This window comes from Gorilla gorilla, chromosome 3 (assembly GCF_029281585.2).
Source record: "Gorilla gorilla gorilla isolate KB3781 chromosome 3, NHGRI_mGorGor1-v2.1_pri, whole genome shotgun sequence".
Classification (NCBI taxonomy): domain Eukaryota; kingdom Metazoa; phylum Chordata; class Mammalia; order Primates; family Hominidae; genus Gorilla; species Gorilla gorilla.
In genome coordinates, this window is record NC_073227.2 from 212,401,695 (window position 1) to 212,411,562 (window position 9,868).

At 48.6% G+C, this 9,868-nt stretch overlaps 1 protein-coding gene across 1 annotated transcript; it reads left to right on the top strand.

Moving 5' to 3' along the window:
- Positions 1–2,606: 2,606 nt before the first annotated feature.
- LOC134758397 (SH3 domain-containing kinase-binding protein 1-like) lies at positions 2,607–8,853 on the top strand. Its single transcript, XM_063705703.1, has 2 exons — positions 2,607–2,875; positions 7,801–8,853. The coding sequence occupies exons 1-2, from the start codon at positions 2,649–2,651 to the stop codon at positions 7,808–7,810; spliced, it is 237 nt and encodes a 78-aa protein (XP_063561773.1). The 5' UTR covers positions 2,607–2,648; the 3' UTR covers positions 7,811–8,853.
- Positions 8,854–9,868: the final 1,015 nt, after the last annotated feature.

Genomic DNA, 9,868 nt, shown 5'->3' on the forward strand with positions numbered 1-9,868 from the left:
TCAGTGCTTCTAGAAATTCCACTTGAACTAATTTGATCAGGGAGGGCGGTGGCCTATACTCTGTGAGGGCTTTAAAATTGCTCAGTAGCCGAAATGGGCCGGGAGAGCGTGTCATATAGGAAATGCCAAGAGAAGCATTGATTCAAGAAGTGTCTGGAAGTCAGTCAGTGCAAAGGCATTGGTGGGTCACAGGAGTATGGGAGGTCCGCAAGGATGCAGGATGGGCAACAGGAAAAGGCATAAGCCCAGGAATAGGTGACAAGCAAAGGAGAGGACAGGAGAGTGCGAATCTTCAGACTCAGGCAGCCACAGTCGCAGTGCTGGACTTGAGGGATCCAGTTGATAGGGAATTGATCCCCTGTTCTGCCAGTTATTACCTATGAGTCTTGGGGAACTACTCAGCCACTTCTCTAAGCCTCAGTTTTCTGCTTGGTAAAATGCTTGTGCCAACCGATCGTTGCTCAAATTGTCTAGCCGGTGTCCGGCATGTGATCATTGCTCCAGAAATGTCAGTTCATCTTCCCTCTTACTCTGACTCCTACTAATGATAAAGCACAGGCTGGCGGAGCGCTATTCCTGGCAGCAGAGAGCACTTTTCCTCAACGGTAACTTGGCAGAAAAAAGGCGAGCAGAGAGGCTGGGAATGATGGCCCATCTGCTTTTGGCTTTCTCTGCCCAGTCTCTCCCTCTAGCACAGCCTGAATCCAGACTCTGCCTCCTCGCCATGCCAGCCAAGCCCCTTTTGGCTCCTGCACTGGGGTAGCCTGCTGGGTACCTGCTGCTGGAGGGAGTCTCACGGCCGCGTTGCCAAGCTTCACCACCAGCCTCTACTTCTGCCCTGCTGCTCATCGCCCCCACCTCCCAACATCCTGTCCCACTCTTTTCCCTCCTCGCCACCTGCCTCCCAGCTCCCTTGTTGGTGCCTTCTCCCCCAGGGGCCTACTGGGCACCCCTCTTCTCTCTCGCCCATGACTGTCCTTCTTCCTCGGCCCTCCTGGCCTCCTCAGGACACTTCTCCATCAGGCCTCCCCCGCCAGTCTCCTCCATCTTCAGCCTGGCCCTTCGCTGGCTCTTTCTCTCAGCGTATCATGCAGCTTAGGGTCTCCCCAGTCCTGGAAAGTGAACAGAGCCCTTCCCTGATCCCACCTCCCCCTGAAGCTTCCGCATGAGCATGCTCCCTCTCTCCCGTCTTCCTGCCTTAACCAAGTTTCTGGAAAGAGAGTCCTAAACTTGCAGGCCACACCTTCACCTCCCATCCAGGTGCTCATCTGCCAGGAGCAGCTTTCTGTCTCCCTGGCTCCACCAAGTGGACTCCACCCAGTTTTCCTCTCAGCACCCTTCACCCACGCATGCAACCACTTCGTTCCTTCTGGACTCTCCTCCAGGCCTGTCTTCTGCTTCATCCCTTCTTCCTCCCCTCTTTCCCAGTCACTAAGGGCTCCTAAAATCCAATGTGTCAAAAACGGAAATCATTATCTGATTCTTCAATCTGCTGTTTCTCCCATGAAAGGTACAATCTCAATGCCTGGTGTGTGCACCACACCCGTGGTCCCTGATCTGTCCTTCCTCCTCCACCCTCTGCATCCTGTCCAGGACCACATCTCCCTGCTCACAAGGCGTCTGTTCCATGAGGGCAGGGTCTCCATCCTCCTGGCCCACTCCTGCCCCCAGCACTGGGAACAATGCCTGGTGCTCTATGTCGGCTGTGCTTGCCTTTGCCACATCACTCAAAGTTGTCTTGTGTCTATCCTCCTAGCCACTGCCTGGGTCCAACCCTGACCGCTTCTAGCTTACGTTGTGTAAGACTCTCCCAGCAGTTCTCTCCAGCTCCACATCTGCCAACCCTTCAGCCTTTCTGCAGCCAGCATGGTCCTCAGCACCGTGTGCCCTCCTCTCACCCTTTCACCTAGCCGCTTGTACTTCCCAGCCTTAGCTCTGCCCCCAAGGCCCTCTCTTGCCCCCTTTGACGGTCTAGCAGTACTTCCCACCCATGCATTTTGCTCTGAGGTCTCTAGACCTTTGCCTGGCGTGTTCCCTCCCGCTGCAGCTTCTTTCTCTAAGCGCCCCTCCTTTCCTCTGGCTACTTCTTGGTCCTCCTCCAAGACGGGACTGTCAGCACCTGCTTGCGATGCCTGCCCGTCTGGATGGCTGGCCCCTTTTCTGTGTTTCTGGGGCTCTGTATGCTCACCTCCCTCTGTGCAGTCGTCCCCCCATCTCAGTGCGTTGGTCTGTCTGTCTGTCTGCGCCCCACTGTGTTCTGAGCTCCCTGGAGACCAGGAGAATGCCTATTAAGGCGTGTCTTGTTCACTTCAGAGTTTGTGGTGCCTGGCAAGTAGTTGGGCATCTCAATGTGTATATTGAACCAGTCGGAAACTCTCTGTCCAGAAAGAAGGTCACATTTAAAATACATAGAAGGCAGCATGTGAGTAAGGGGGAAATGCCTGTACCAAGCAGGCCCTTGGTGGCTTGTGGATGAAGGAACAAGTGAATGGAGTGTGTGGAGAGAGGCGGGGACAGTGGTGTTAACGGAGAGTTTGACTAACCAGGACAAAGACGCAGCACACAAATCCCCAGCCCTGAACCCTCCCTGCCTTCCCTCGTCACAGGTGTCTGACAACAAAGCATCCCTGCCGCCCAAGCCAGGGACCATGGCAGCAGGTGGCGGTGGGCCAGCCCCTCTGTCCTCAGCGGCGCCCTCCCCCCTGTCATCCTCTTTGGGAACAGCTGGACACAGAGCCAACTCCCCGTCTCTGTTCGGCACGGAAGGAAAACCAAAGATGGAGCCTGCGGCCAGCAGCCAGGCGGCCGTGGAGGAGCTAAGGACACAGGTCCGCGAGCTGAGGAGCATCATCGAGACCATGAAGGACCAGCAGAAGTGAGTGCCTGGGGACTCTTGGGGGCCGTCACCCAGGTTGCTCTCTGCCAGGCCAGCACCTAGTTCTGAAAGCATGGATCCCAGCCTGCCTTGGAGGGCGGGCCTGGTCTCCCCGGTGATGGTGGCAGCAATGGTGGGAGTGCGTGTAGACCCTGAGAGTCTTAATTTATACCTAAATTTTGCTGCTTGTTTTTGCTGGACTTACTGTGTGCAGGAAGGGCATGGGCTGGCCATGGGGCATAGAGGGATGAGTCCATTGCAGGGACTGATGCTCTCAGCAGGCTGCTAAGAAGAAAAGCATTTAAATCCCCCATAAAATACAGTATGTACATGAACCACTTCTTAAATAAGCTCAACAGCTAGCTTTTCCTCTTGCAACAGAAAAATGGCAATTTCTTCACTTAGCTGCCAGATGAAGCAGTTGGCCTGCATTGAGGTACAAGTAATGTGTGAAGAAGATGTAGGGAATCTTGAAGCCCAAGATTTTACACTCAGTAAGATGTTCTCACCATGAGACTGCAGTGGGCGGGGCGGGACAGTGGGGGTCTTTCTTCCTGCATGGCTGCACACACACTCTCGCCACATCTCTAATCCTCAAGGAGCACTTTGTTGAGGAGAAAGACCTGGACACAAAAATAAGTATCATACATCATTATCATCCAGGATGTGGTTTGCAATGACAAAGCCCATAGGAGGATTAGAAGTAGAGAATGGGCATGGTGGCTCATGCCTGTAATCTCAGCACTTTGGGAGGCCAAGGCAGGTGAATCACCTGAGGTCAGGAGTTTGAGACTAGCCTGGCCAACATGGCGAAACCCTGTCTCTACTAAAAATACAAAAAAATTAGTTGGGCGTGGTGGCGTGCACCTGTAATCACAGCCACTTGGGAGGCTGAGGCAGGAGAATTGCTTGAACCCAGGAGGAGGAGGTTGCAGTGAGCCAAGATTGCGCCACTGCACTCCAGCATGGGTGACAGAGCGAGACTCCGTCTAAAAAAAAAAAAAAGTAGGGAGGCACTGCTCTGAGTAAACTGAGGCTCAAGGAGTTTAGGGATCAGTTAGCTGTTTCTTGAGAGAATCAAGGGAGGCACCTCAAAGAGTTATTTCCCGGGTAGGATTTTGAACGATGATTTAGGATTGCCAAGAGCACACTACTCCAGCAGCGAAAACATCATGTTGATTCCTGGCCACACGGGGCAGCCTGGTGAGGTCAACACATCCGCAGGTGACTGGCCTCCTTGATTGGAGGTGCCTGGGGTGGTGACAGGAGATGCAGCCAGAGACTTACAGCGATGAAGCCCTCTGCCAGTCTGGGGTCAGCAGAAGCCCTGTCACCTGCCTCCCTCTATGTGGCTTGAGGGCCCTAATGTGTTTTGTGGTCACTTTGGGGGGATAACTGGGTTAAGCAAACTTAAGTTCTTTTCTGAAGGGCTCTTCAGAGCCTTCGCTTTGCATTGGGAGGATGGAGAGGATAGCATATGCAAGGTGTCCCACACCTGCTTAATCACAGAACCTTTTTTTTCCAGAGCATCCTAGGATGAGGGTTCCATGGAATTCGCTTTGAGTAATGTGGCTCTAAGCGGGTTCTGTTCCACTCAGGCTGGGAGGGAATTGAAGCCTCTTGGACTTACCCCAGCCTGGAAGAGATCCATCAGGTTAATATACAGGACTGACAGATGGTACTTGAGAAGGAATCCTGGGGCCAGCCAGGCTACCTCTAACCCCTTAAAGTCCCCAGCTCCTATCTGGCTCTGGAGGTTACTCATTTGGGTACCCAAAGGCCCCATCCACGTCCAGGTGACCTGTGTCCCTTTCCTAGACAGGACATCCCAGAGGCCCCAGGATACCCCAGAGCATTGGTTCTTGCCTTCTGAACAGGACCATCATGGCATCAGACTGGCTTGAATTCAGGGCTTTAGCCGTTTGGACCCTCTGAGAGGTGCCTGCAACATCTGAAATGCCCTGTGCTTCCGGGCTGCCACACCATGTTTCTCCCCCACTGTGAAGCCTGCAAATAGTTGGTGGGAATTGTCTTTCCCCGGCCAACATCTCTTGAGTCAACACCCCACAGTGGCCTCTCTTCCAAAGCCTGCCTTTTGCTGCCTACGTCAGTCTGGCCTTTGTGCCCAGGGTCAGTGGGTCCCTACTAGTCTCTTGTATTAGTTCTTCATGTCAGTTTCCTGTTAGCCTTCAACTCAAGTCCACACCAGCTCTCCTTATCCCCAAATAAGCTGGTTCTCACCTCCCTGCTTTTCTCTGGCTTTTCTCTGTCAATTCCCCTGTGTTTCTTCCTCCTCATAGACTTACGCTCATTTTCATTTCACTAGTTCAAGACTTAGTGACTTTCTTTGGACTGCTTTCCCCAATTAACTCCCCACAGCTGGACTGCTTGAGGCTTTGCCTGCCAGTCTCCTGGGGTTGGAGCATTTGCTTGGAGTCTCACCTTCTTCCTTCCTAATCCCTAAGTAGTACCCACTGAGATATGGGTGCATGATGTGTGCTTAAATAAATACAGTAATGAATCACAACTGGTTCATATTCGTTGTGATATAAACCCAGTATGTTGACAGCAGAGCTGGGACACTGCCCCAGAGAATAGGGACCATCATCGTGCTCATCCGAAGTGAGAAAATGCAATATAACTTCCACCTTATTTTACTGTGGTGTCTCAGGCATCTTTGTTTCTTGATTTTCCAATCCAGTCTGTAAAAATATGCATGTAAAATGGAGGGTTGGATACCTGAAAATGGAGGACAGCTCTCTGCCCAGTGTTTGGATGGTTGCAGTGTCCTAAGTATAGAGCCCTAACTTTGTGGGATGGTTAGTGCTGTGCACTTCATTATTTTTCATGTTGGAAAGGGCATTAGGCCGTGGATCCTAAGTCATGCCAGTTTCTCTAAGACATGATTGCCATACCGTTACTCCAATTATTTTACCCCCAAGTTTTTGGGACTTACTGTGTAGGATTTTGTGAGAATCCATGAAAACATACCAGTAACCTTTCAGCAATTAGAAACCCTATTGAAAATAAAGGAAATAGGCCAGGTGCGGTGGCTTACGCCTGTAATCCTAGCACTTTGGGAGGCTGAGGTGGGCTGATCACCTGAGGTGAGGGGTTCGGGACCAGCCTGGACAACATGGTGAAACCCCGTCTCTACTAAAAATACAAAAATTATCCAGGCATGGTGGTGTGTGCCTGTAATCCCAGCTCCTCGGGAGGCTGAGGCAGGAGAATTGCTTGAACCCAGGAGGCAGAGGTTGCCGTGAGCCGAGATCACCCCACTGAACTCCAGCCTGGGCAACAGAGTGAGACTCCATCTCAAAAAATAATAATAATAATAATAAATAAATAAATAAATAAAATAAAGGAAATATATATGGAGTGGTAAAAACATCTGCAATAAAAATTACAAGAAGAGCCAGGCTTAGTGGTTCATGTCTGTAATCCTAGCACTTTGGGAGGCCAAGGCAGGAGGATTGCTAGAGCCCAGGAGTTCAAGACCAGCCTGGGCAACATAGACCCCCATCTCTACAAAAATAATTTTAAAAATTGGCCTGGCATGGTAGTGTGCGCTTGTAGTCCTAGCTACTCAGGAGGCTGAGGCAGGAGGATCGCTTGAGTTTGGGAGGTTGAGGCTGCAGTGACCTGTGATCGTGCCACTGCACTTCAGCCTGAACAATAGAGCAAGCCCTTGTCTCAAAAAAAAAAATTATAATAAGTACATTTAAAGCCCAGTGATTTTGTAATAAAGGAATGGTTATGGGGAAGATGACAGAATATGAACCTGTCATATTCTGACAGGTTACGTGAAGTCTAGTAATTGGGCAAGTCAGGCCACCACGCTGGGCCTCAGTTTCCCCATCTTACCCTTTTGAGAGAAGTTTGGACTAAGGGATTTCAAAGGGATCTTTTTTTTTTTTCTTTTTGAGACGGAGTCTCGCTCTGTGACCCAGGCTGGAGTGCAATGGCGCCATCTTGGCTCCCTGCAACCTCCGCCTCCCGGGTTCAAGCAATTCTCCTGCCTCAGACTCCCGATTAGCTGGGACTACAGGCATGTGCCACCACACCTGGCTAATTTTTTGTATTTTTAGTAGAGACGGGGTTTCACTGTGTTAGCCAGGATGGTCTCGATCTCCTGACCTCAGGTGATCCGCCTGCCTCAGCCTCCCAAAGTGCTGGGATTACAGGTGTGAGCCACCGCACCCAGCCTGGAATTTATCTTAAACATCTCTGTGAAAAGCCCCTCTCCCACCTCCATTTCCAAGAGGCCTCATTATATGTGGTCACTATGGCTCCAGGGGCCACAGCTGTCCACGTTCGGGGGCATTTGCTCTTGATTTCTCAGTGATGGCCATTTCTGTCCTGCCAGGGTGTTAGAGCTCTGTCCCCTGTAGCCTCTGATTCAACACTGCTGTTACCAAATGGCAGAGAATGCGTGGGAGTTCTGATTGACCGAAGGTAGACTTTTAGCTTTCATCCAGTTGGCGCCCTTGTGGTGATGGGGACCCATGCTGCTTAACAAAGGATAGGTAGCTGCTTGCCATCATTTTGGGGGTGCTGACAGACACCCCCTTGAGCCAACCACAGCTGCCTTCCAACACTGCCAGATGGCCCAGCCTGTTAGGACCGCCTGCTCTACCCTCTGGCTAAGAAACTGGAATTATTGCTGCTTTTGACAAACTTTGCAGCCTGGCAGCCTGAGAATCAAAATGTGCACCATTTCCTAGTGCCTCGTGTCTGTGTGCCTGTTCTGTGTTGATGTCACTTCTGGCATTGCTGTTGATTGTCTATTCAGATGTCATGTCACCTTTAAAATTGTCAGATTGATTGTTTTCTTTCAGTCGACCAGGTTGATAATCTTTCAGCTTCTATAAAACCAGCCAATTCATTATGACTTTGTTCCATTCTTATTTTTCTCTTTCTAGATGGAAGTGAACGACATAAAGAAAGCTCTACAATCAAAATGAATACTTGATCAATGAAATGTCACATTATTCATCCTGAGTCCGAGACTCAAATTTTCTGCCCCAGCCAAAATAATCTTGTGCCAAAAGATTAAAGGTTTGCCTCAAAATGTCCCTGTTTGAAAGATTAGCACAAAAGTCTTGATAGCACAACACAAATTCCATCCAAGAGGAGAATCTTCCCCAGGGTTTAGTCCTGGGGCTGGCACTCGTTGTGACTTACACAGAGCAAAATTGTGCTAAAGGCTTTTCTACTCTGAGATCTCAATGCGAAATGAAAACTCAGGCAGTTTAGTCCATAGTGATACTATTTTGATGATATTTTCCATTAATAAAATGTAATTTCAGATTATTCATTTACAAGCTTTATAATTTTATGATTTTTTAATCGTGTTTTGTCACAGACTTCCCTAGTGTTTGTACTACACGTAGTCAGAAGCGAGTGTCCTTTTCTTTTGCTTCAGGCTAAGAGCTGCCTCGCTCTTTGTCCCCCCATTAGGATTCTATTACATATGCAATTGTAGGTTCAACCTGTCCCTTTCCCTGCCAGCAAACCCCACCACCCTAAGAGAAATTTTAGCTTATATATGATGGTATATTTACAAAAAGAGAAAGAGAAAGTCTGGTATTTGCAATGATCTGTGCCTTCTTTTTACCACCCTCTTGATTGGAGCTTTTGTGATGCAGCTACCATGATTCAAAAAAATTAAAAATTAAAAAAAAAATCTGCCACTTATCCAAGTCCACTAGAGGCCACTGTCTTCAAAGCTTCTCTCACCCTAGCCAAAGGTCCTAAGAGGAGACAGCTGTGAAGTTGGGCATGCTCTGTGGTACCAGCTGTGACTTTTCTATTTCTCCTAGTTTTAGGTTGTTCATGAAACTAGAAATGTCATCCTGCTTGATTTTTCATCAGCCAAGTTAAACTCCTGCTTTCTGTCCTTTGCACCTTTTGCGTGAACAGAATATGCATTATTAAAGCAAAAATAAATAAAAGTAAAATGCAAATGAAAACAAGGGAGGGAAAGTTGTATTATTTCCTGCACTGGGTTACCCGTGTGTGTTATCGTTTAAACTGTATTCACATAATGTCATTTGCCTTGCTCACTTGTAACCCCTTCCTCAGGTCCAAGAGAATGGGAGGAGGGTCATGTTGAAGTGTAGCCATTGGAACTTTCTTGCATTTATGGAGTTGCTTTTTCTTTCCCAAGGAAACTGATGTTTGCCTGTCCGCTTTATCTTTGTAGTATATGAACAGTTCAGCCTTAGACTACGTAACTGTTTTCTCATCCTTAGCTGAAAATGAGGGGCCTACTGTATTGTGAGACTGTTCAGGGGTAGGGGTGGAGGGGGTGGTCCCTTAATGGCCCCTGAAGATGTTGGATGTGTTTCTCAAAAGCTGCTTTGTCTATTTCCCGAGTTTAATAGTGAAACTACTAAACATTAATAGATTTGCACAGCCACAAAGAATGAGAGTTGATAATACTGAAGAAGTGATGCAAAAACAAAAAATCACATTATTGATCATTGATAGTATTACAAATAAATGTTTCTTCCTTTCTCTTCCTCCCTCCCTCCTCCTGCCTTCCTCTTAACCTATGTGCTCATCCTTGCTACTTGAGGTTGTTATTTCCCTCCGAGTATTTAAGGAGCCCAAACACCTTGGTCTTCCTGGGTGGGGGCATAATTAAGGGAAGGGAGTGTATAAGGAAGGAAACCTCATACCCTCCATTCCCATCCCTGGATATATTGCCTTTTCAGCAGCCTCGGGTTCAGTGTGCTTGGGGTCAGGAGTGACAGGTTCCCAAGAGCAGCGTAAAATATCCATGTACCCCTTGACAGTTATAAGCATTTCTGCGTTAAACTTGAAGATTCCAGAGATTCCCCACGACCTAATGATCTAAGAATGCAGATTGGATTCTTTGATGTTCAAATTTCTCATCTACTTATGAAAATCCCTAATTATATAGTTTTATATAATGTGTATACAGAGTAGGATTGTTGATGAAATTGAGCGGTTGGAACACCCTCA